The sequence below is a fragment of the Callionymus lyra genome, chromosome 11, assembly GCF_982586985.1.
Source record: "Callionymus lyra chromosome 11, fCalLyr1.hap1.1, whole genome shotgun sequence".
Classification (NCBI taxonomy): Eukaryota; Metazoa; Chordata; class Actinopteri; order Syngnathiformes; family Callionymidae; genus Callionymus; species Callionymus lyra.
Window position 1 is genome coordinate 25,638,075 of NC_141828.1, and position 28,000 is coordinate 25,666,074.

At 35.4% G+C, this 28,000-nt stretch overlaps 1 protein-coding gene across 4 annotated transcripts; it reads left to right on the forward strand.

Annotated features, from left to right (window-relative positions):
* Positions 1 to 5: 5 nt before the first annotated feature.
* LOC148069760 (vinculin-like) lies at positions 6 to 27,996 on the forward strand. 4 transcript variants are annotated; one of them, XM_087801989.1, is made up of 23 exons: positions 8 to 847; positions 6,619 to 6,689; positions 8,738 to 8,888; positions 9,365 to 9,473; positions 10,366 to 10,488; positions 11,250 to 11,410; positions 13,180 to 13,270; positions 13,341 to 13,488; positions 13,558 to 13,711; positions 14,110 to 14,285; positions 14,346 to 14,444; positions 15,386 to 15,576; positions 17,034 to 17,233; positions 17,345 to 17,473; positions 17,949 to 18,098; positions 18,635 to 18,743; positions 18,810 to 19,112; positions 20,516 to 20,652; positions 20,893 to 21,078; positions 24,278 to 24,454; positions 25,147 to 25,350; positions 25,410 to 25,514; positions 26,364 to 27,996. In XM_087801989.1, exons 1-23 carry the CDS (start codon positions 680 to 682, stop codon positions 26,508 to 26,510), a joined length of 3,489 nt encoding a protein of 1,162 aa, XP_087658115.1. In that variant the 5' UTR covers positions 8 to 679; the 3' UTR covers positions 26,511 to 27,996. The 4 variants fall into 4 exon arrangements, with proteins under 4 accessions (XP_087658118.1, XP_087658115.1, XP_087658119.1 ...); XM_087801992.1 differs by lacking the exon at positions 24,278 to 24,454 and having other exon boundaries at positions 6 to 847; XM_087801990.1 differs by lacking the exon at positions 14,346 to 14,444 and having other exon boundaries at positions 9 to 847.
* The last annotated feature ends 4 nt before the right edge of the window (positions 27,997 to 28,000 follow it).

Below are 28,000 nucleotides of genomic sequence, written 5' to 3' on the forward strand. Positions count from 1 at the left end.
ACCAAAAGATGATTTAACCTTCAGCCAATCATGTGATGAAGTTTCAACGTCTGAAATGTTAAATTCGAATTGAAAGACTGGGCTTCAAACTAAGAGTCAGAAGAGGAAACAAAGAGAAAAATGGATCAAATAAATGGAGCCTGAATTAAAGATGTTAAATCTTAACCAGCATTTCAATGTGAGAGTCTCATGAACAGCAGTGTGGCGTGGATTTCATCTCCTAATTTAGACCTGGACATCCTGGAGACTTGACCCCTTGACCTGATCCAGTGTCAATCTTTTAATTAAAACCTTCTCATCCGGGTCTATTTTTTATTTATTATTATCAATAAGACTGGCGCCTGGTCGTGGTTAAGATTCTTGACCTGAATCTCTTAAGTTTCCTTTCGGGGGGCACCGGCATGCGTGACGTCATAGGCAGGAGCCTGATTTGCGGCCTTCGTGCGCGCGCAGAGGAGCGTCGTGCGCGCGTCCGCGTGGGGCTGAGGGGCGGTGATTCCTTCTGTCACGATCGGAGTCGCTCCCACTGGACGACCCGGGTCTGGTCGTCCAGATTAACCTGCTCATCTGCGGAGGTGAGGCGAGGCTTCGTCCTCCTGCTGGACCCACAGAGAGGGAGGAGGAGGATCCGCGACCCGTTTTTTCTGTCTTGTCCTCGCTGCGGTGAAAGTCATCCACGATGCCGGTGTTTCACACCAAGACCATCGAGAGCATCCTGGAGCCGGTGGCCCAGCAGATCTCCCACCTGGTCATCATGCACGAGGAGGGGGAGGTGGATGGGAAGGCGATCCCGGACCTGACGGTACCGGTGGCGGCGGTGCAGGCGGCGGTCAGCAACCTGGTCCGGGTGAGTCTGGACTCTCGTCAAAGGCTCTTTCTCTGCTCGAACTTCCAACCAATTACCGCGATAATTGGTTGAACGTGACACATGGCTGCGTATTTAGGTCCCTGTGGCTCACAGGAGTGACGGTGAACTTTGATGCTTTTTCTTCTTGAAATGGTTTTTAAAAGGTCCTTATAGATCCAAGAGATTTGTGTTGCTTTGGACCTCCTGCTGCAAGTTCTTTCCTCTTGTTCTGGTGGTTCTTTTATCATCAGAATTTTCATTATCTTATTTGAGTGTTCAAAAGGAACTGGACAAACCAGTATGAATGGTCACACAACCTGGGGCGGGTAGGTGCAGGGGAATTCTTGATGTAAAAGAGATAAGTGCATTAACGTAAGGAGGACAAAGTCACTCTTTTGAGACAACCTTGTTTTTCCTTCATAGACTAACAAGGTTTAAATTAAGTCGACATGTTATCATTCATTTCAATTTTCGAGCTTCAGTCAACAACAGCAGGATCTCAGGACACTTTGTTGTTGGGCAGTGACCGGAAAAATCAACATAGATATGAGCCTCAACACACTGTCTGGTTCACAGGAAACATGCAAAAGTATGAACCTTTAATGATGAGAAAATTGTTGAACAACATCAACAACTTTAAGATCTCCACTCCTCGATGCGTTACGGTCTTTTGTTGCACTAATTTTGTAATTAAAAAATATATATACCTTAGACTTTGTTTTTGTACACATCACTCAAGTACAATCATAGAATTTTCAACTGTAATCAAACTAAACCAAACCAAAACCTTTAATAAAAACCTTTTTCATTCTATCAAAATTTGCAACTGAACTGCAATAAAACAATTTTTAACTATAATCCAACATTTTCAAATGTAATCAAACAATTTTCAACTGTAATCAAGACATTTTTTAACTTTAAATAAACAGTTTTCAACTGTAATCGAACAATGTTTACTGAAGTCAAACTATTTTCAACTATAATCAAGGCATTTCTTTTAACTTTAAAAAAACATTTTTCAACTGTAATCAAACTAATTTCAACTGTAATCAAACAATTTATACTCAAGCAAAACTATTTTTAACTGTAATCAAATAATCTTCTTTTGATTAAAATAAGAAAATTAAAAAAAAATTGAACTTTAATCAAACAATATACTGCTAATCAAACAAGATATTTTGATCATCTCAAATGCCACAGGTACATGTGGAGTGGTGTTATTCTTGAAGACATCTTTGTAGCAGTTAACATATTTATTCTCTGAACAAACCAGGCAGGGGAGCAACAGTCTTCAAGTATTATAGCCGTGATCTCAACACTAAAACAAAAACATCTCTTTCTAAATATCAAATCAAATCAGCTGTCATAGAAGCCACTGGGTAGTAGAAGAGACACCATCCAGCTGCTCTCCAAGATGATGACGAGAGTAACTGATGTCCCATTGCTCCAGGGAACATCCCTCCATCTAGATCTGTCAGTTCACCAGACAGTGAGCAGGAGGAGGTTAAAAGCAGCCCAAGGGATGTCACTGAACAAAATACTGCTCATAAGAGAAATAGAAATATATTTATAAGATATTTGTTCTTTTCTCTTATCCTTTTAATCTCTTAAAAAAATGTGTTTGATCAACTGGAAGTTGTTTGATTTTAGTGGAAAATTGTTTGTTTACAGTTGAAAATTGTTTCATTACAGTTGAAAATTGTTTAATTACAGTTGAAAATTGTTTGATTACAGTTACATTTTTTATTATTTTAGTTGTAAATTGTTTGATTATAGTTACAATTGTTTGTTTGCAGTTGAAAATGGTTTGATAAAAGTGGAAAATAGTTGGAGTACAGTTAAAATAGTTTGATTATAGTTCAACATTGTTTGATTATAGTTAAGAATTCTACGATTGTGCGTATATGACATGTAAAAAGGAAAAATTCTGTATGTTTCAAAGTGTATGTTAAAAAAAAAAAAATCTTACAAATATACTAAAATGGATGTGAAGGACAAGATGAGATTGAAATAAAATAATTGTTACATTATAATTGAATTACAGTTTGCATTTGATCTCTTAGTTTACTTTTCTGTTCAAAGACGTTGTGTTTTGCTTGAGTTGGTCAGTCTCACCCTGAAGTTGTCTTTGGTTGCTGAACCGTATAACTTTATATAGACTTGATGACTTATTTTCAAATAATTTTCACAGAAAAACATTGATCTTCCCCCCACTGTTGGAAACTCAAGGAATAATTATTTTATATGAAAATAAAAAGGCAAATTGGAGGTTTATTTACTAAAAGACATGACGAGCCGAACACACTGGAGTGAAAGTGTTGAAAGAGTGCACAAAAGGCATGTGAGGACAACACTTGTCAAGTGACAGCTGCAAGATGCTTCTTAACAAGACACCTTCGACTCAAGTCCTTGTGAGTTCATTCTCTTTATTTTAGAAAGCTTGTTCATTGAGCACTTGTGAGGAAAGTCACACGATTCCACCGTTGAGCTGGTCCAGTGTGGAGGCTCTGACTCAGTGGGTCATTCACAGGTCGTGTTGAATCAGAAGGTGATCAGAAGGTTCATCTTCAGGAGGTTGGTTTGACGGACAGTTGATGTTTGTCGAGTGTTTGCTCCTCAAGGAGGGTGCAGAGATGCCAAGTATGTCTCGGGGAGGGGGGAGGAAGGAATAAATAGAATTAGCGTTGAGTGAAGCGACCACACACTGGTGGAGGTAAGACGCTGAGCAAAGCTGCTGGTACTGAGGAGAGAGAACACCTGATATCTGCTGGACTGTGTGGAGACACTGGAGAAGACTATTACACAACCTACCACAGTAGAGGTTTCAAGTCTCCTGACTTCTTTTCTGGAACCCCAGAGGTCCCCCCCAAAAAAACACATCAACATATTGCTAAGTATATCCCGGTTGACAGTCCTAACAAGGATACAACACTCCGGAGCTACTGTGGAGCCTTTTAATCTTCATTTTGGTGGATGTGTTAGGGTTTACTCCGGGTACTCTGGTTTCCTCCCATAGTCCAAAAGCCTCTTAGAAACTGGGATAGACCCAGGGTCCACGCTAAGGAATCAGTGATAGTGAATGAATGAATAACTTTTTTTTATCAGTTAAGCTGCACTTGCCTGAACATTTAAACTTGTCTTGTAAGTGTAATGTTGCTTTGTATGATACTTTAGGTTAAACTCAATTCAAACACTTTGATTAAACAATTCATATTAAACAATAATTAAGCCAAACACAAATAATTAATAGTCGTCATTATCATCCATTATTCCTTTTTTTACTTTGAATCCTCTATTATGTATAGACATCTTTTCAAATCACATTTACACCATGCTAATAAAAATATATATAAAGATTATAAAACATAAATATTAGAGTCGAGAAGGTTTGATAGAATACAAACTGAATTGAATGTGTTTAAAAGGTGTGAAGGGCCAAACTGGAGATTTTGGAGCAAGATTAGATGGAAGAATAGAGAATAAAAAACAGCAACGGTCTGCAGTGTATTGACTTAAATGTCAGCTGCTTCCTGTCAGTCCTTTAAGACACGCTCACAACAGCTTTCATTAATAATGTATTGAATAATCGATGTTGCGGTTTACAGGAAACTCGCTCTCTCAGCTGCAGCTCTTAAATAGTTCCATTTATTCAGGAGATACTGGTAGAGCTAGATTCATCACATCTTGGTCCGATCTTGATAAAAGCCTTTTGTATGTAAATATAAACCTACAAGTGCATTTTTGGTGAAGCAGAATCTGTTTTTCACTTAATTTAATTCCACACTTTGTTAATTATGGTCCTGATTTTATTCCGATTTTTTTTTTTATTATACTATTTTTTTTCTTGAAATATTTTTAAGCCTCCGGAAAGTGTGTTGAGCTAAATGGCACGATTGACATTTACAAGTCATTAAACGGGATTGAAGAATCTTAAAGCAATATTAGACTTCTTCCTTCCTTGTCTATATGTGAACACAAGCGTTTCTCTGGCGATTCACAGACTTGGTGAAGCTCAAACATTGATTGACACTTATTTAGGTAATTTATTGTTATTATTATTGAATCAGAATTTGAGATGTTTATAGACCACATAAAATTAATTGGTGGGTTGACCCCCTGGCCTTGAGTTTGACCCAATGATATCTGTATATTAATGGCATACTCACCTACTATCTATAAATGATCATAAACAACATACAGTACTTCTAAAACAACATGTATTGTTTTTTCATGTTAACTGTCCCGAGAGTGACAAGAGTAAATTGTTGTCGGTTGACTTTGATGTTTTATTCTGTTAATACAAGAACATTTACAACTTTATTGACACTACACACATAGAAAACATGTTTCTGAAGGTCCTGCTGTTGGACCAGCCTGCACTGCATGTAGCATTTCTCTGTGAGATTTCTCTATGGAGATCAATGAAGTCAATGATTGAGGATCATAATTAAGAAAGTGTGGAATTAAATTATTTTAAGAACAGATCAGCCATGTTTCAATCAAAACATCTGACGGCACATTTGGAAAAAAATACTCACTAACAGAACGTGGAAGCAAGTATTCGAGTATCATTCAATTTATTTGAGGTAAGGGGTCAAAATAAAGAAGGGACAAAAAAAAGGGTAAGAATAAGAAAAAAAGTTCTATTTATCTCAAGACATTATAAAAAAATATCTTATTTCTTGTTCATTTGAAACATATTTTATTTACGTTTAAATAAAAGAATGATTAGATTTATTTTTTTTCCTCTTATGTGGGCCTGTGATTCATTTTAATGTTGATTACATTAAAATGTTTGCATGTTAATATAAGTCAAAAGACTTGAGCGATTCTACAAATATGAGCTATTAGATTCAGATTTTCTGCTTAATCACCTGTTCATCATCCAGATGATTGATGTTTGCATCTGTGGAGGAAATGGTGTGTGTGGAGCCAGAAAGTCTATTAACTGAGCGCAGCCGGAAGAGGCTGATGTCGTCATTGAGTCACTACCATGTTTGTGTGTTTGTGTGTTTGTATGTCGGCGTCTGAGGCTTTTAGAAAGTGGTTGTCGCATCATTTTCACCCTCATGAGCTGCAGCTCACAGTTGACACACTGAAATCTTTGTGTTGTCATGCTCAGTGCGGCGCAGTCATGGGACAGTAGAGATTTTATTTTTAAATGTTCATGTTTCATCTAGTTTATTGTTTTGATTAACCATGTTTTTTTATTATTCAATGTACTTTAAAAACATGTTTTCATCACGATTACATTTCTTTTAATTGTTTTTTACACAAACCTCCTTTTCTCCCTCACAGAGCAAAAAAGATGGTAGAAATTAAATAAATAATACAATAAAAAAAATCCACTGCACCACAAAGTCCGCTCCCAAAAGGAGATGTAGGTGATTTTAAATGTTTTATTGTTGTATTGTATAAAATTGTATAAAATTGTTTGTATTTGCAAGAACCTGGCGATACCTACTTACAAAATACAGGGGCAACAATATTGTATATTTTGATACTGTATGAACAAGAATATTTTGGAATCATTTTAATTTATACACACTTTATGAAAATATAAACCTAAAAACTATGATAAAAATATAATTTGAAATACAAAAAAAAATTTGTTAAATGATTGAACAAGTGACTGAGGTTTGAAGAGGATTTTTGGCAAAGAAGTTTCAATAGTTCCAGGAAATGAAATGAAAAAAACATGACGTTGACTGTCGCGTTATTCTAAACATGATTCCTGATTCATCAACTGATGACTTTATTTTGACTCCCAGGTGGGGAAGGAGACGGTTCAGACCACTGAAGACCAGCTGATGAAGAGAGACATGCCTCCAGCCTTCATCAAGTACGATCAAAATATAATAAGAGTGTCGTGCTCGCCACAACAAAGAGCCACTTCTCAGTCCTTCACTCAGCTGATAGAGTTGAAGGCGGGTGACCCGGGCGACTCCAGCAGTCGCACCACTGAGAGCTTGATTGTTGTTCATGAGACATGAACTCAGAGAGACTCAGACTTCCTTTTTTAAATTACATTTGCTTGAATTATCTGAATAATATTTGAGTTGTGTCCTGCTTTCTGATCATTCTGTGTGATTTTATTTTGTTGATTCAATTTCAGAGCTGATTTCATGCAGATTTACAGTCAAGCTCAGACCCACACACTCAAACACTCGTGGCACGAACCATAAATCTGAGTCGCAGGGCTTCGGAGGGGGCATGTGGGAATGTGAACTGGCCTAAATATAGATGCACCAGCAGCCATCGATACCCTGACCATTGAGATCATAAAAAGCAGGCGCGTATCAAGATGTTCTAGTTCACTTTCATTAGGTTAGAAGATCTCTGATCCAGACCAGAACATTAACCCGATCCAGTCGACTGTGGGAACTCACAGCACAGTTTGAGAGGAAGTCTCACTGCATTTATTTCTTTAAAAGTCATCACTATTATTATTTGTATTTCAATATTCCTGTGGTAACATGGCTTCATTTCAATATTGGAAATGATACACTTATAATCTCATAAATAACAATGTTAAATTTCACCTCACGGCAGCTAACACTGTTAGCTATGGCTAAGCTAGCAAGTATGTCATTCAGTATAATTTCTTAAACTTTACAAAACAGTTGAAAACCCTTCCTCTAATGTTTTAAATGATGTTGTTTGTACTAAATTATACTATAAAAATAACTATCAAAAAGATATCTGTGTTAATAACAGAAGGTTTAACAATACAATAGAAACGTAGCCTCAATTAGATATTTGTTTTTTATTTACTATCTAAAATTCTGTATGTTATGACATTATATAACATCAATTCGATACTATAAATTAGAAGGTGGTTGTCTTATTGTAGATTTAAGTCTCAATGAGATGTTAACATTTTCCTTCATTAAACATATTTATATCATGAAATGTCCTCAATTTAATATTATAAATTACAGGTTTGTGGTCTTATAATAGATGTGTATAATCTAATTTCCCAAATAAATGAGTTCACAGGTAAATATCACCTTATAGCAGCTAACGCTGTTAGCTAGGCTAAGCTAGCAGGTGTATAATTCATTTCAAGTCCTTAACTTTACAAAACAGTTGATGAATGCTCTTGTTTGTTAAAAATGATACAATTCAAAAAATATATATATACAGTATATATATTTCACTAGTTTACAAGTTTATTTTTGATTAAACTCGACTAAAACAAGCGTCTTGCCGTGTCAGAGAAAATACCTTTTTTGGGGGAAAAAAAAACATTTCAGAGAGCAATTATCAATATGACATATATTATGGATTTTATTTGTATTTTTGGTTGGGGACAAATCCTTTTCAACATATTTGTTGACATTACATGACACATTATTTACATGTCTAAGATTTCATAAAATAGATCAGTCAATTTCAGAGAAAGACTCCTGTGATAAAGTCACTAAATGACACCAAGACCACACTAAAAAGTTAGCTTTTTTTTTTTTAAATGAGTAAAAAAAGTAGTTTTTAGTTAAATTTCCTAAATCCAATATTAATAATTGTTAGCCTTTTTTAAACTAAATATAAAATTGATCTTATAATAGTGCCACCATGAATGTTTTTTTTTCAATTTTCCTTTAATAAATAGCTTTTTAAAATCATTATAATATAATATATGTTGCTATACTAGTGCCACAATTTTCCCATTGATTTAAAAGGCTACGAGTTAAAAAATATTGGATTTAGAAAGATTGGATTCTGAAAATTATAATATTAAATTTTTTGAAACGAAAAAAGTAAACCTTCCAATATAGAAGTTATTTTTCCTAAAAGAATCCAATGCATAAATAAACCTTTCAATAAAACTATTCAAAGTGGTAAACATGTTAAATTCAACATTCAAAAGTCATGTTGCTGTGGTTGCAGGGTGGAGAACTCATCTTCTAAACTGGTCCAGGCGGCTCAGATGCTGAAGGCGGATCCATATTCTGTTCCTGCCCGGGATTACCTGATCGATGGATCGAGAGGGATCCTCTCGGGGACGTCGGACCTGCTGCTCACCTTCGACGAGGCAGAGGCACGTATCTGTCCTGGATGATGCTTGTCATGAAGAGATGTTGAGGTCAGAGAACTCTAGCTTTATATAGCCACAGAAGAAGAAGTCAAACCTCCTGCTGGTCTTTTAATGAGTCAGAGAAGCAGATCTAATCACCGGGCTCAAACGACTTCCTGTAATATCTGAGGATCTCTGTGTTCTCATTCTGAGAAACTCCATTCACTGTAATTTAAACCCCAGCATTGTGCGGGGATATAAGGTCAAAGGTCAGCATTGTCAGGTGGTATTACGAAGTCCTCCGAGGTGTGTATGTGTCTACGTGTGAAGTTGTGGTATGCTTGTCTGATGTGTAAGTGGAATCACATGGCTCGTCTAAGACTCACTATGTCTTTTCCCTGGCCTTGAATCTGTGACTTGAACTTCTCACGGTCACAAGACAAACTCTTCTGGTCACGTGATCGCCGTGACATCAATGTGACCGCGTTTTTAAACTGCAGGTTCGCAAGATAATGCGAGTGTGTAAAGGCATCCTGGAATATCTGACCGTCGCTGAGGTGGTGGAGAGCATGGAGGACCTCATCACTTACACCAAGAACCTTGGGCCAGGTCAGAGGTCACCGTGATTCATCAGAGCAGTCACCTTGAATGATGAGACTGAACCTGTCATCAGTTCACTCAGTCACATAATTCAAATGTTACATTTTGTCTGTTTGATATTTTATCTTGTCAATACTAGTACAATTACAACTTTATTGACACTACACACTAACAGAAAATCACTGTTTGTGAAGGCCCCCCCCCTACAAGTTAGAAATTGAACCAATGGGTCGCTTTGCTTGTAATAATAAATAGTGTTTATTTGAACAAAGTTAGTATGTTACATTTGATACTGTGAGCCTGCTAGATGGCAGCATTCTGTACGTCCTCCAAAAAAAACAATGAAATCCCTAAATTCTAGGGATTACTGAGGACGAGAGGATACAGACTACTCCAGCAGCTTTTAAAGCTGATGTTTGGACCTATTTTGGTAACAAAACAGATTTAATCAGTTACGACTTTTTCAGGAGTCATGTGGTCTGTAAATTCTGTAACACCAGAGTCAAGTACTCGACCATACTACAAATATATCCTTGTTTCTACAGTATCACAATCAATGGTAACATGGCAACATACATTGTATATATCAAGAATTCAAAATTGTTTAAATTTATTTGTGAATAAATATATCTTTATAGTAGCTAGATCATTTTGACTCGATTGTTTTATAAGTAGCTCCCATGATGAAATGTGTCAACACTCCTGATCCAAGCAATCAATGTGTAGTCGTATCATGTGCCACCTGTTGCAGATTGTCCTCATAAAAGAAAATATAAAACCTCCTCTGACACTGTGAGATGCTTTGATTGATAATCGTTGCTCACAGGAGATGAGAGGCGAAAGGTTGTGTGTGCTTCTAAGATGTAACCGTCAGTAAAACGTTCTCCACTGCTTCTCCCAGGGATGACCAAGATGTCAAAGATGATTGAGGAGCGACAGCAGGAGCTGACACACCAGGAGCACAGACAGATGCTGATCAACTCCATGAACACTGTCAAAGAACTGCTTCCTGTTCTGATATCAGGTTTGTGTGTGTGTTCCGCAACGAATGAACAGTTGTTTTTTTCACAGTTACTTTTTGCTAAATCAGTTAATGGACACACATATAATAAGATATAGCAGTTTTATGAATGTTTGAATTAAACATTTAAAATGTTGAAACTTTCAATTATTTATTGATATGTTGTTGTTTTGAAATATTATAGTTTAAATAATTTAATTAAATAATTCGTTTATTAAAAGGTTTTATTTGTTTAGTTTAGTTTAGTTTTTAAATAAATAATTACATTAAAAAAATGTTTTTTTAAAAACATTGTTGAGATTGATATTCTAATTTCCAACAATTAAAAAATAACATTTCCAAATTCAATAGATTTTTTTTATTTGTAGGTTTTTTTAAGTAAACTTTTTAATCTTGGGAAAATAATTCTAACGTTTTTCTTCAAATAATACTTTTTCTTAGAAATATTAAATTCAACCACTTAATACTGTGATGGAACTGATACACGCAGTTGAACATAAAATGACATAACATTTGCAATCAATGCAAAAATAATATGAGCTCAAATTATGTTAATTTATATCAATAATTATAACTAATATAGAGCATTTATTAATTAATTCTCTACCACTTATTACACTTTTTATTACTAAATCATAGTTGATGAATTGAATTATACACTTACACATACTTAATATACTGCTATATTATTTCTCGAATGTTTCATATGTATTCCTTTATTGTACACATATGTTACATACGTGAATATTTGTGTTCCATGGCAGCCATTAAGATCTTCGTTGCCACCAAAAGCAGCCGGGGTGTCGGCGTGGAGGAGGCCGAGAGGAACAGAAAGTTTACTTTTGAGAAGATGAGCTCAGAGATCCATGAGATTATGCGAGTTCTGCAGCTGACCACGTGGGACGAAGACGCCTGGGCTAACAAGGTGTGTTTACTCTGCAAGATATACTTCAAAACAATTCTCCTCCATCTGATTCATTTCTACTGTTTCAAAGCTTCCTCCTGACTCTCTGTGCCCATTTTTTCGTTTCACTTGATAGTATAACTCCTGGTTTTTCTTTCCTTTTCTTTGTTGATCTTCTTCATCCATTCTTTTCCTCCTTGTAGAAGGTAAGTCTCTTTCTCTGGCCCTCTGCAGTCTCAGCATGCACGTGTGTGTATGTGGAAGGAATACTAGAGAAATCTGTGTTGTGTTTCTGTTCCACCGACGATGATGATGATGATGATGATGATGAAGATGCACTGTGGACACACAATGTAATTCATCTGCTAGCTGTCAATCATTTTAGACAGATGACTTAAACGAAGGTCATGTTTCGCTGTTGTACAGTGTGAGGAGGTGAAGGGTCATGACTCTTCTAGATCATTCAGATAATGAATCTGGCACATCAATCGAATGTGTTTCCTGGAAGAGTTCTGTTTCACTTGTTTAACCTGTAACCCTGCATGTCTCTATGCACATCAACACTTGATGATGTTCGTGGGTGTGTGTGTTTGTTTGCTGTGGATGTTCCACATGTGTTGATAGACACATTTTATGTCTGTGTTTTAGGAACCGCAGAAAAAAGTTTTTCTGACTTCCTGATGACCTACATATTATTTTAGTTAATAGAAAAAATAAAGCGCAAAAAATAAGATTATATCTGTTTATACATGTGATTTATATATTTTTTTCAATTCTATTAAACCTATAAATTAATAGAAACTGTGTGAATATTTCAGAAGGCTCCTTGGTTACAATATTATCTCTTAGTAGTATAATCTGTGTATATAACATAAGAAGGCTTAGCTTTACAGATACTTCTCAGTGATATTCTAATATTTGTATTAAAATGGGCTCCACTGTTTTGAATGATGTCTATAAAGATGCTTTTTATATTTTTACATTTATCATACAAAAATTGTTAAAAAATGATACTATAATACAACTATAAAACCGAAATAAATATAAATAAATAGTTCAAATAGTTCAACCTTCTGTTGTTATTTACACATATTCTAATTTTACAAATACGTCTCAATGAAATACAACGATTTTCCTTCCCATTATAAATACTTGTCACAAAATGTTCACAATTTAATATAAATGACAGATTGGTTTTCCAGATGTAGTTTGTCATATTTATAATCTCATTTACCAAATATATAAGTTTACAGGGTGTTGAATTTTACACTGTTAGCCATAGCTAAGCTATCATGTACAGTATATAATTTAGCTTAATGTGTGTTTAACTTTACAAAACAGTTGGAAAAGCTTGGGTCCTCTAAGGTTGTGAGAGATGTTGGTTTAATATTGCCAGGATTTCTATAGTTAATTAAAACAGACTATGAAAAAATATATATATATTGATTTTAACTGTTCAATATTCTGATATACTGAAATACTTCCATAAGGTTTACTGGTAAATTCTGTTAGCTATGGCTAAGCTAGCAAGTATATCATTCAGTTCATCGTGTCTTTAACTTTACATAACAACCTCATGCAAGTTTTTGAGTGATTTCATCAAAGAAACACAAATAATGAACCATAAACTGGTAAACTTTAAATAATATTTCATCTACAAATAAAAAGAACATGTACATTTAGCATAAGAATGATAAATATTCCAACATGAACTATATCTTTCCATGTAATATACCCAATCTATTTTTAATATGGATGTTAATCACTTTTCTCTTATCTCTTCCCTTCAGGACATGGAGGCTCTCAAGAGATCTCTGGCTCTGATCGAGTCCAAGATGGCACTTGCTAAATCGTGGCTCAAGGACCCTCATGGACAACCAGGTATATTCATTTGCAAACTACACACGCTTGATGTATGTTTATCATAACCTCTGAGTTTCCACGTCACCAGGCGACCACGGCGAAGCTGCCTTGCGTGTCATCCTGGACGAGGCGGGGAAGGTGGGAGAGCTTTGTGCCGGCCGAGAGCGGAAGGACATACTAGCCACAAGTAAAGCTCTGGGACAGATAACTGACCAGATTGTGGATCTAAGACTCAGGTGAGGACATTTAAAGAGACACCAGGGACACCTAGTGGTGACGTAAATTATTTTCTTTTGCTTCATCAGAGGTCAGGGTCCGAGCCCAGGGTGTGTGCAGCGATCCAGCCAGTGCTCTCAGGGTCTGGATTTGTTGTTCGGTAAAGTGGACAGTGCTGCCCGCAGACTGGAGGCTCTGATCAACGCCAAGCAGGCCATAGCCAGGAGGCTGGACCCTGCACAGGTCGGATGAAACCATCAATATACTGTGTATCTACGTTGTCATGACCTACATTGAAGTACATCAGTGCCATCAGAATATTGAAAGCTTTGAATCTTTTTTTATTGAAATGTTTTTTAAAATAATTGAATTCATCGTCGTCACATGATCGTCTGAATGTCACATGATTGGCTGAAAGTCCAAACATCCAACCAGTCTGTATAATTAGAAGTGATTTAATTTAATCATTCAATAAAAATGTTTTTTTCTTTTAATATAGTAATACTTGGAATTAATTATTCAAAAAAATCTAATGCAAAACGACAGATTTTCTAATCAAAGTTTCATACATTTGAAAATAAAAATCTAAAATGTACTGTTTTGATTTATAATCATATACTAAGTCAATATTGTTTCTGAAGGCGTGGTTGGCCGATCCTCACGGTGGTCCTGAGGGTGAGGAGAACATCAGAGCTCTGCTCGCCGAGGCCAAACGCATCGCAGACTTGTGTGAAGACCCCAAAGATAGGGACGACATCCTGCGGTCCATCGGCGAGATCGCGGGTCTGACGGCCAGACTAGTCGATCTGCGCAGACAGTAAGATTGTTTTGCTGACGCGTCGTTGTTTTCTGTTCTGGAATGACCATCTATTCTCAGGCTCAAACTGCAACCTCAGGTGACATATATGTGGCACGTGTTACCTGTCTGGATGTTGTGCTGCTGCCCGTCCACATTAAACATCAGCGCCAACATAAGGTCACTATACTCAGAGTACAACTTGTGTCGGGCACAGCAGGACCGGTGATGGTTAACAATATAGAAATACAGTGATATCAGAATATTGACTGGTGGAATTTAACATTTCAAATGTTAAAAGATTTTTTATTGATGATTTATGATTGAAATGTTGTTTTAGGCATTGCATTTTCTTCTTTTTTTTTGTTTAAAAAATAAAAAGATATTATCTTTTTTATTGAATAATTTAATTCCATAATTTCTATATTGAAATGTTTAATTCGTTTTGTAAAATTGAATCCAATCATTTCTATATTGAAAGGTTTGTCTTTTTAATAATTGAATCAAAAATCAAAATGATTGAACTTTTTTACAAATATAGTTTAATATTCCAATAATTCAATTCAAATTTCTTCTAAATTCAATTTTTTTTGTCACTTTTATACCAACATTTTATATTGAATATAACAAGTAATAAAAAAAAAATCAGATTGAATGAACTTTCAATTTGGAAATAATTAAAAATAATATTGTTCCAGAAATAATTCAATTCTTAAAAAACAACAGCAAAAAAATCAACGTTTAAAATATGTAAATTCAATCCAATATTCTGATGTCACTGGCATACTTCCATGTGCGTGTGCAGAAGGACCGGTGATGGGTTACAGGCAAACACTACACAACGACCTTGTTGCATCAGTAAATCACTGAAAGAAATATTTTTTCTGACTCACAGTCGCACTGGTCTATGACCATAAAAGGGTGCAAACTGTATAAACGTTCAAAGAGAAGAGGAACACCCAAGCAGTCCCAGTTTGTGAATTACATCAGTTCAGATTTTAAGATTCATTTCAAGTTTTATCTTGATTGCTGTGACGTCAGGAAATATATTTTAAAATTGACGATGACCACTTCTCCTCTGATGGTGGTCACATGTGCGACTAAATTCATTTATTCTTCAGAGGCAAAGGTGACACACCGGAGGCTCGAGCGCTGGCCAAGCAGATCAGCGCGGCGTTGTTGAACCTTCAGTCCAAAACCAACAGAGCTGTGGCCAACATGAGGCCGGCCAAACCTGCCGTCACTCTGGAGGGGAAGATGGAGCAGGCCCTGCGCTGGACCAACAACCCGGGAGTGGAGGACCGAGGAGTCGGTGAGTGCTGCGACTCGTCGTGAACAAAATGACAATGTTTGTTTGGTGGTAAGATGTTTCCGTAAGTTAACCCCAGAAGGAAGTAAAAGCTCTTGATTCTTGATGTTTCTTATCTCCTGTCACGCTGCTATGTGAGGACAGAGTGTGAGATGCTACAGTGGAACACAGGTACTTCCCTCATTCCTTCACTTAGGAAAAAAACATATCAAACCACTAAGACAGTCAGCTCTGTTGATCATTATAAACAAGCTGGTCTGATGGAAATGATCAATAAATCAGAAACAGACGCCTCTAAATGTGAGTTTGATTTCTTAGCACACAGTTTCCAAGCTCAGTTGTTTGTTACTGTCACATGTTTAGTATTTACTTAAATAAACACACACCAGAGAAACTGTTTCATACCACACACAAACCTACTAAAAACAACAATAAAACTGAACAGCAATGTATCAAAAATAACACAACAACCTTTAAAAAAGCTGTATAAAACTTCCAATGGCCCATGACATGCTATTCTGCAGCCATCCATTTATCGTCTTATTGTTTTTGTTCATCTCTAGATACTTAAGACAAACGCTCTTCTTAACCACTTGTTTTGTCCTAGCTAACAATGTACAATTTGTATTATTGTAGAATAGTACTATTCTAAAAAAGTGCTATAATCACGTCTGAATATACATATCGTCTTAGATTTTATTGGACGTATATTTGTCGCTCAAATTGCGCTGATATACGAAAGGAAGATCGAACACTGCAGTCCTACTTGCGGAAGATTGAACATGTTTGTTTGTCTCCCCCCAGTGTTTAAAAATGTAATTGAAATAGGGAGGAACACTGTCTGCCTTTTGTGATATGTTGTTTTAGCACTTAATACACATATTAGAAATACACTACACTTATTAAAAACAATAAATAAAAAAAAGGAATAATAAGTAAAGATAATAATTAATAAAACAAAATTATTGTTTATACTATTATGTGATAATAAACAACATTTTGTATTAATGTTAAAAATTAATAAAAATTCATGAATCTAAAAAATGGCTGTAATTGGCATTAATATGTCTTCAATCTAATTTTCAAAAGTCTTAAAATGTAAACACACATAAGTAGGATTTTGAGTTAGTTTCAAATCTTTAAATAATATTTGGTAATATTTGTTGATTTATTCATAAGAAACAGCACCCTATGAAAATGTTTCCGACCAACATTTTTCTTAATGGCTGAAAACTGTACCAGGCACGGTGTATTTTTGTGTGGAAATCTTTTCTAAATCAACTCTATTGTTGTGAAGTAACGTTTTTCTCTGGACTTAAAATGTTTATTTTACGGTTAACTATATTGGTTGGTCTTTAATTTGATTCCAAATAATGTGAAAAATATTTAAAAGTCTTATTAAACTTCCCTTAAGCTGTATTTACTAAGTGAATGTGAGTGAAATAAAGATTGTTGTGCAGGTCAGGCAGCCATCAGGGGGATGGTGGGAGAAGGCCGCAGGCTGGCAGGAGGCCTGATGGGTCCGTACCGTCAGGACATGGTTGGACGCTGTGACCGGACAGAAGGTCTCATGGCTGCTCTGGCTGAAATGGCGGGCAGGGGCGAGGCTGAGGCTCCTCATGCACGGGCCACTGCAGCACAACTACAAGACAGCCTGAAGGTATCTTGATTGATAGATGTGAACGGTATCTCCTCAAATGACCTCATAATGATGTGATGTTCAAAGTACATATGTTAGTTCAAGGAAATTAATGGGAAAACTTTCACGCAGGACCTGAGGCAGCACATGCAGGATGTGATGACACAGGAAGTGTCAGATGTTTTCAGCGACACTACGACTCCAGTCAAACTCCTGGCGGTGGCAGCGACTGCTCCTGCTGACGCCCCCAACAGACTGGAGGTAACTTACAATGACCTTGAGTCAGATCTCAAACTAATGTGGGCTTAATGTTTATGTTGATATTGTGACCTATTGAGATGTCAGGGTTTAAAATAAGATTAGAGACATAGATTATGGAAATCAACAATTATACAGAGACATTCTACAAAAGTAAAATTGAGGTTAAAGGAAAATAAATTAAATTGACACCCATGTATGATATAAACACGCTTGTTACTCATTTGAAGGCAACAAAATATATCTCATATTCACACCAAATAAAGAAAGAATTCCAAATAAACCTATATCCATTTTCATTTTATTTGATAAAATCAATATCCTAAAAAAAATGCATGTGTTTACTGACAATAACCTTTTTTTCTGATTAATTTCTGTCGTCTACACCATCATCTATGCATTTATTTGTGAATATATTTACGTAAAAAAGTAAAATATCAGGTGAATCATTTTCTCTGACATCCTGATGAACGTTCAGGTGTTCGATGAACGCGCCGGGAACTTCGAGGCTCACTCTGGTCGCCTGGGTGCGACCGCAGAGAAGGCAGCTGCTGTAGGTTCAGCCAACAAGAGCACAGTAGAAGGAATCCACGCCGCCGTCAAAAACTCCCGAGAGCTCACGCCACAGGTAGTTCAACACCTTTTTTTTTTTTTTAACCCTTTTGTTGTCTCAGGATCAAGGTGACCCAAAGGCCTGAAAACAAATGTGTTTGTGGTATCCCTCGTGGTTTCTTTGGGTCAATGTAAACAACCTCCACAGCTGCATATGTATTTATGGAAGCCAGGGAGGTTTTCCAGCCTTCGGGTCACCTTGACCCTGAGTTCACACAAGAGTTAAACATTTAGTTATTATTTTGGAATATATATATTTTTCAAAACATAGTATTTGATATTCTATTTCCATTAATTAATTTAATTTAAGATTAAACAAATGTATATGTTTTAAATATGTAAAAAATAATTTTTAATATATAAACTATTGGGTTTATTTAATTAATTAAAACAAATGTCAATAAATACATAATTAAAATTCAATGCTTAAAAAAACAACATTCCAAAAAAACATTTAAAGTTTCAACATTTGAAATGTTAAATCAAACAAACAAATATTATATGATTTATTTCAGTAGGAATCTTGTTTTCTTATGTTTTTATCTCGTGCAGGTAACCTCAGCTGCCAGAATTTTGCTAAAGAATCCAGGAAATAGAGCCGCCTACGAACACTTTGACACCATGAAGAACCAGTGGATCGACAACGTGGAGAGACTCACTGGTGAGAGCTTTGGAGCTATAATTTCAATGTTGAACGATGCAGAGATGAGAGCTTCTGCTTCCACAGGTCTGGTGGACGAAGCCATTGACACCAAGTCTCTGCTCGACGCCTCAGAGGAAGCCATCAAGAAAGACATAGACAAGTGCAGGGTTGCCATGGCGAACGTTCAGCCCCAGATGCTGGTTGCCGGGGCAACCAGCATCGCCAGAAGAGCCAATCGGGTCCTTTTAGTGGCCAAGAGGGAAGTGGAGAATTCCGAAGATCCAAAGTTCAGGGATACAGTGAAACACGCCTCAGACATCTTGTCACACACCATCTCACCCATGGTGATGGATGCGAAAGCAGTGGCTGGAAATATTCAGGATAAAGGTCAGTCAACAAATGAGCAGAACTTAGGCACATATTCTCTATTCTTTCATCTTTTCTGTGATTATTGGTTAGTATTATACTAGTAAATATTATTAAGTTTTTTAGGTCTATTTTTTTGTCTTGTTTTTTTTCTTGTTTTTATATTTTTTAAGATTTTTTACATAAATACAATAAATAAATACAAATATATTTCAGTGTAAAGAATACACAAATTAACTTGAAAAAAACACATATTGTTGCTGTGCAAGCAAGATCCATTTTCTCCATTTGAACATGTATTTTATCTTCTTGTGTCCTTATTTCATGAGTCAGCAATTGCAAAGTTCTCAAATAACACAGTTAAAATGTTGGTAATTTGTATCTTGAGCTGTTTCGTCATAACAACCTTTTAGATGCTGCCAAAAGTATTTAACACAAATGTTTGTCTACCTTACATACACACTTACAAATTATTTTTCAACATTGCTCTTCACATCGCGACTCCACCTGGTCACCAAAGTAACCACTAAACTGCTGTGGGTCGGAGGCACATTTACAAGTACTGTGAGGAGTTTTTGAAGTTTCCAGAAAAATGTAACAGGAAACAAACGCCAACAAGTTTGAAGGATGATAAATGACATAGTTATAAATAAATAAATGTATAAATACATGGTCTAATAAATGTTGAAATGTTGAAATACATACAAAATTATATGTTAAAATTAATTGTAGTAAAGTGTATACAAACATAAATATATACAAAGAAATAACATTGTTCTTTGACAAAAAATAAATATTAATAAAAAAAAAGAAAATATAACGTGTTTATATATTTCAGATTCAGAAACCTTTATTGCCAGTGTTGTAAACACAACATAGAAATTGTGAGAGGATATTGAAATTCAATTTTTTGTTTGATTTTTTGTTTGATTTATGTATTATTTATTTACTCTATTAATTTTCCATGTTGTAAATATATATCATGTAAATATGTAAATTTCGGTTTGCTGTTATTTATTGAGTTGTAGGTAGGTTTAAATAAGCTTATGCTAAACCTTGTGGTTTCATATTATTATTTTATTGACTACTATTGATTTGTCTATTGTTGTTATTGTTTTGACTATTATTGTTTTGACTATCATTATTATTGGCTAATCTAATTGTTTTTGTTTGTTTGTCTTAAGTTTATTTTCTTATGTACCCGCATATGTTCGAAATGAAGCATTCAGTTCATTCATTAATTTCTGTATTTAATCGTTTATTTATATATATGTAATTTCTTGTCCGTAAGAGCCCCATTTTACATTGTTGCAGTGACACTGTTCTAACAGTGGGGGGAGCCAGGGACAATCTTGTTCAATCTTGATGGTTTAGAAATATAGAAATTGTCTTTATCACTGTGTAATTGTTACATACTTTTTCAGCTCTGCAGAAAGCCTATTTGGACTCTTGCTTGAGGATTTTAGCTTCTGTTGGAAAAGTTCGTGAAGCCTTTCAACCCCAGGAGCCGGACTTCCCGCCTCCACCTCCTCCTCCCCCCCCAGACCTGGACCAGCTTCATGTGAGGAACTCTTCATTAAACTTTAGGAAGCAAAAGTTACTCTTAAGACAGCATGTTGATTATTTTTGCTTATTTATTTTTATTTATTTTATAATTTAGAAAAATATTCTATTATCAAAACAATAAATTCAAATCAAATTAAAATAGTTTCAAGATTTTACAAGTTTTATTCAAACCACTGCTATACTTCCATAGAAATCACAATCTTATTTGTCCATATTTTGTGTTTCTTGTCTGCAGCTCAGCGATGAACAGGCCCCACCGAAGCCTCCCCTGCCAGAGGGAGAAGTCCCGCCTCCTCGGCCTCCACCTCCCGAGGAAAAGGACGAGGAGTTCCCGGAGCAGAAGGCCGGCGAGGTGCTGAGCGAGCCCATGATGGTCGCGGCCCGGCAGCTGCACGATGAAGCTCGGAAGTGGTCCAGCAAAGTAAGTGTCTCACATCCTCCCGAGAGTCAGCACCATGAGTTCTGCTGTTGCGACACACATCATTTCAAACGAATGTTCTGTGGAAGCCTGAATTTTTTCCTGAAATGTGGACATCGTTGCCTGATTCCAATTTCAAAAGGAAACTTGAAACTGTCATCTGGTTAACTTTTGTGTCGTCTTTGTTTGATGCATGCACGAGGGTTTGTATCGGACAGTTGAGCCTCTAGTGTGTAGAACCTCTTGACGTCAGGATGAGAAGGAAGTAAGAGCCTGACCTTTGACCTCTAATGAGGTGAGAGAGGAGTGGTGGAGAAGATTGTTCTGTCACACAAGCGCTCTGGTTTGAATCATTATCTCCATAAAACAACAAAATATTAGTGTTTTAAGTTTAAATATTGAAGCATCTATGATTATTCTTATTATCATTATAATCGTTATCATTATTAAAATTATTTTCGTAACACTTATTATAGTTATTATTATTGTTATCATTCATATTATCCATTTTATTATAATTGTTGGTATTGTTATAATGAATGCTCAATTATTATGGGGGAAAAAATGTATTAAACCATATTTTTTAAGTATGTTTTTTAAATCAATCTCTGAATGAATTACTACATAGTTGCTGTGATGAATAAACTGTCATCAGAAATGTATCTATTGAGTTCAGATTTTTTATATATGTATATATATATATATATATAATATATATACACATATATATATATGTGTATATATATGTGTATATATATTATATATATATATAATTAATTTGCATTATTATTTTTATTGTTATTAATGTTGTTTTAATTATAATTTTGTTATTGCTGTTTTTGTTGTTATTATAATTATCATGATCACTATAATAGTTTATTATGAAAAAAAAAACACACATTTTACTTTGGTATTAATTAAAATTATTATGATTTCCAATGGTATTCTACAAAAGGTATGTGTTGTAAAATCAATCTCTGTATAGATCAACACACAATAATGTTGCTTTAAAATTTCAGTTGCTGTGAAATTATAAAACATTTATCAGGAATTAATATTTTCAAATATATTTGCATTTCTATAAGGTACACAAGTTTCATGAAAATAACCCTAGATTTAGCGCAGTACGTGGATCATAACATAATCAAATAAGAAGAAAATGAAAACTAATTAACATAGTGATGACAACAGAAGCAAATCCAACGTTACACAAACTGTGACTATATTCGAGAAAACACCACTTTATTCCAATGTACATTATGTTTTTTTTATGAATACAAGATTATTTATGTGTTTACAATCGTCATAACAACCTTTTAGATGCTGCCAAAAGTATTTAACACAAATGTTTGTCTACCTTACATACACACTTACAAATTATTTTTCAACATTGCTCTTCACATCGCGACTCCACCTGGTCACCAAAGTAACCACTAAACTGCTGTGGGTCGGAGGCACATTTACAAGTACTGTGAGGAGTTTTTGAAGTTTCCAGAAAAATGTAACAGGAAACAAACGCCAACAAGTTTGAAGGATGATAAATGACATAGTTATAAATAAATAAATGTATAAATACATGGTCTAATAAATGTTGAAATGTTGAAATACATACAAAATTATATGTTAAAGTTAATTGTAGTAAAGTGTATACAAACATAAATATATACAAAGAAATAACATTGTTCTTTGACAAAAAATAAATATTAATAAAAAAAAAGAAAATATAACGTGTTTATATATTTCAGATTCAGAAACCTTTATTGCCAGTGTTGTAAACACAACATAGAAATTGTGAGAGGATATTGAAATTCAATTTTTTGTTTGATTAAAGAAAACACCACTTTATTCCAATGTACATTATGTTTTTTTTATGAATACAAGATTATTTATGTGTTTACAATTGTTGTTATCATGCTTATATCTTTGTGTATCATTTTATCCTTACATTACCTCCGAGTCAGGTACAGTGTTGCTGAGTTTTAAACTCAGAACTTTTCATTGTTTGATTTGTTGTTTATCTGTAAACCCTGTCTTGGGTGATGTCTATATGAAGGACTGTATACATGTGAACATACTTATTTACTTTTGTTGTATATTCTCTGTTGTTGATCTAAATGCCGTCAAACACACTTAAGCTTCTCATTCCAACATTCAAACTTACATTCCCATTTTTAACGATTTTTTTTTATTTCCTACCTGTTAAGCCTTTGAAATATTAAGCCTTACAGCACAACACATACAGTAGAAACAAAGAATGGTTGTTTGAGCTTCGCTGCAGCTGAGCAACCCCTCGGGATTCTAGGGTCCAGAAGGTAATCGGGATCACTGGCTAGCTTAAATCCTATTTTGCCATTATGAATATCTTTGAGATGTTTGAGTTATTTTGCTTTGGAAGTATGTCAGAGTCTTTCGTACTGTTGAATTGAATAATATTTTATTCTTCGAAACATTTCGTTTTTAACAGGAAATATTTGGATTAATTTCATTCAATAATTTGTTTATGGAAGGTTTCATTTGTTTTTTTTTGTTTTTTTGACAAATTGAAGAAAAATATTCAAATATTTTCAAAATGATTTAGATACTGTGATTTCAAAATTTTAAGAAATGTATTTTCAAAAATCAATATTTTTAAATTCATTGCCACTATGCCACTACTAGTAGCTCTGTACTCTTTTGGTGTAGTCTGGTGACACTTTTATATTCAATTGAAAAGACTAAGAACATAAATAAAAAAAGTAATTTAAAACATTTATTTTTGAATTATTGGAATATAAAAATCTGTGTAAAAAAATCTGAACAATGTTGTTGAATATTTTCACAAAAGAAAAACCTCATTTAGCCTTTAAATGCTTAAGAATTAATTTAAAAAACAAAGTTGAATCATTTAAAATGTTAAATTCAACATTGTGATGTCACTGCTATACTTCCATACTGTGCGAGCACAGAGACAAAGATCAGTCCTACAGGCCCAGGAAGGGCCTGGAACCAGCAACACTCTGCTTTTCCTATCCATCTTCCACCGAACCATCTCTCCTGGCTTCATCTCCTGGCTTTTTTCAGTTTCCTGTGTTCTACCATCTGCAGCCTCATATACTAAATGCCTCCTTCCCTCCTGCTCCCCCGGCTTTCTCCCCCCTCTCCTCCCGCCTCCGTTCCCTCCCTTTCCTTTGCTTCCATGACCTCCCCTCCCTGCCCCGCCCAGCCTGAGGATGAGGAGGCAGTAGAGGAGAGGGAGGTAGATGATGAAGATGAGTTTACTGATGGTGAGGATGACTATGAGCCAGAGCTGCTGATGATGCCGTCCAACCAGCCTGTCAATCAACCCATGCTGGCAGCGGCGCAGGCGCTCCACCAGGAGGCTCGCAAGTGGTCCAGCAAGGTCTGACACTAACATAAACCAGGGACAGACACACACCTCCGCACACGCACACACTGCATCTGTGACACACACCAGCTGCTGCTGCTTCACAGGTACACACAGGTGTGTGTGTGTGTGACTCACACGCTTCATGAAGCCGACGATGACAGTTTCCGGACACGTCCGTGATGTTTCTTCATCATCATCCTCATCCGGGGTTTTCGCACCGTCCACAAGCTCTCGTGAACTAACCTCACACTGTTCATCTCAGCGCCATCACGTCATGTGTGCACGAACTGCTGAACATGCTTGTTGTGTGTCTGCGAGACACGTGTGTTACTGCATCGCCGTCATGTGTGAGAATCATCACGAGCACAACAACTGCTTTGTTCTCACTTCTGTTTTTCACTCCTTTTCATTTAGAGATGAATTACTTTTTCAATATAGTTTTCATTGTTGGTTGTTTCCATGAATTACATTTAAACTATCACAATTGTTTTTGAATTTAAAAAACATGGAAAACTAATTTTAACACATTGCTTCTGTAAAAAGTACAACTCTAACGTAAAATTAAATTTACAATGGATTGCAGCCAAAATAAATCAACAGTAAAAGAACACTAAATAGTGAAACAAGAGAAGGGTGAAAAGCAGAAGTAAAGGCAGAGTTTGATTCCTGAGCCACAGGTGTGTGACAGGTGTGTGTTCTCTCAGGGTAACGACATCATCGGTGCAGCCAAGAGGATGGCTCTGCTGATGGCGGAGATGTCTCGTCTGGTCCGAGGCGGCAGCGGCAACAAGCGAGCGCTGATCCAGTGCGCCAAAGACATCGCCAAGGCTTCGGACGAGGTGACCCGGCTGGCCAAGGAGGTGGCCAAGCAGTGCACGGACCGACGCATCAGGACCAACCTGCTGCAGGTGAGCCGCTTGCCGCGCACCTGGAGGTGCTGAACTCTGACCTGATGTTTGTCCTGGAGGTGTGTGAGCGGATCCCGACCATCAGCACGCAGCTGAAGATCCTGTCCACCGTCAAAGCCACCATGCTGGGGAGGACCAACATCAGCGAGGAGGAGTCAGAGCAGGTGAAGAAGACCTTCAGGCTCTCTGGTGACACCGACTGGTCACAAGTCAATATAGCGTAACATCACAAGTTTAAAAAATATATATTTTTCTGAATTAAGAAAATGTAAACTGTAATCAGTTAGAATGGATTCATTTTACACCATTATAAATGTACTATATTCATTAAATGATCCACTTACTGCGCTAAATCTGGTGATAATATTTGTCTATAAAATGATTTATCCTAAATTAAACTCGACTCATTTTAGAAAATAAATTTAAATGCATTTATTTGTGATAAATGTTTGATTTCAAAGATACTGGCGTTATTTTGATGCCACAAACAATATTGTGTGTTAATTCATTCAAAGATTGTTTTTTAAAATACATTTTTAACCACTGAAAATATTTACGTAAAAACAAAAAAACTTTTTTTTCGCAAACTAAATGTTTGCTTTCTTTCACAATAATTAAAAATGTATGGCAGCTAAAAAACAATAATAATTATAATAATACAATAATAATAATGATAATAATAATAACAATAATAGGTGTGTTGATGATAATAATAATAACAATAATGATGATTACAATAATAACAATTAGGATAATAATAGTAAATAAAGTAACAATGATAATATTATAATAATATTTACAATATAATAAAATGATTGAAGATGATTATAATGGCGATATTAATAACAATAATAATAACAATTATTATTATAATAATAAAAATAACATAATACAAATATAACAATAATAATAAAAGGAAATTGTCATCTTAGATTCTTGAACATTAAAACATTCTGCTCAGACATGATTATGATGATTGATAATTTAAAGTCTTTCCTTCTCTGTTGCTCCAGGCCACTGAGATGTTGGTCCATAACGCCCAAAACCTCATGCAGTCGGTGAAGGAAACGGTCAGAGAAGCAGAAGCAGCTTCCATCAAGATCCGGACAGATTCAGGATGCACCCTCCGCTGGGTTCGCAAGACGCCGTGGTACCAGTGAGCAACACAAAAGTTCCGTCAGCAGTAAAAGTACACGCCCTGAGTACAGGTGTGTCACAAAACTATTGAATATTTGTCTCTGGTTTGAGTTCTTCCCTCAGAGCCTGGAGACACTTTCTGCTCATATATCATGATCAATAATATATTTTAGTAAGTCCTGTCACAAGACTTTATTCAGATCTAGGTATATATTTTTGCATGATTTCTTTTTTCTATTTTCTAGAAAAGCAAATAATGACTCAATGATTCTGTGTTTGATTGTTTTTACTGTGTATATAATAGGATTTTGCTTCCTTTGGTGCTCTGTGTTCTTAAGTGGAGAGACACGTTGCTGCTCTCAGCAATGTTTATACTTGAACAACCAACAGGTCTCTCGTGTGTCGCAACTTTTTTGGCAATAAGTCCGTTGACAATGAATGTCTTCATGTGATCTCTGTGGAAGTATGTCAGTGTCATCATAATATCTAATGGTTTCATTTAATTTCAAAGTATTAAAACCAAGAATTCTCTTTTTTAATGAAAGAATTCTTTTTTTTATGAATGAATTTATAAATTACTAGAATAAAAATATCAAACTCTATGTCTAAAAGAAATACCATTAATTTCGAAAATATATAACAAATTTTACTTTTTAATATTGAATTATTTTTTAAATAATTCAAATTTTAAAAACCAAAAATATTTCAACAAAAGAAAATTAACTTTGTTATTAAAATGTTCCTATTTTAAAGGCTAAAATAAAAGAAATATAAATATATTGAATTTAGAACATTTATTTGTGAATTATTGGAATAGGAATATCAAACTCTATGTGTAAAATAATTACTGATTTAAAAAAGAACAATAATAATAATTCAAAAATGATATGCTAAAAAAAACTTTTCAATAAAAAAAAATGCAAACAACAACATAAATTAATAAATGTTAAATTGAGCCATTCAATATTCTGACACTGATGTACTAACATTGATCTCCACCTGTAGCTATGTTTTTATTTTTAATATTTTGTGAATTTACTTTCTCAACAAAGCCAAAGGATGAAACTTTAAACAAATCCAGGTTAACACGAGTGTTTGTCTTTTCTATTGTCGCTGCTTTTTTTCTGCACTATTGTGGCAACACTTGAACGGTTTGGGGTTTGAACCAACAACTTCTCGTGTATGAGTTTGAGGCCTGCAGCACAAACCCTGGAGGTTAAATGTACACAACTGTCCACAGATGAAGTCTTACGATCACCAGAGAGTATTTTGTTATTGTAGCAGATGTGCGTGTGAGTGTGTTTCACCCTCGGTGTCATAAGTGTTGCGATGATGTCACACATTATAGTTCGTTTTATTTTCAGACCGAGAATGTAGCCGTAGCCCCGCCCACCGCAGTGGAGGGGCGGGGCGTAGTCTGTGTGTCTCGCGCTGAATGTTTTGACATCTTTGACCTTTCAACACTTCTGCTGTGCCTTGAATGAATAAAAACCTTCAACAGACCCTAAAGTCC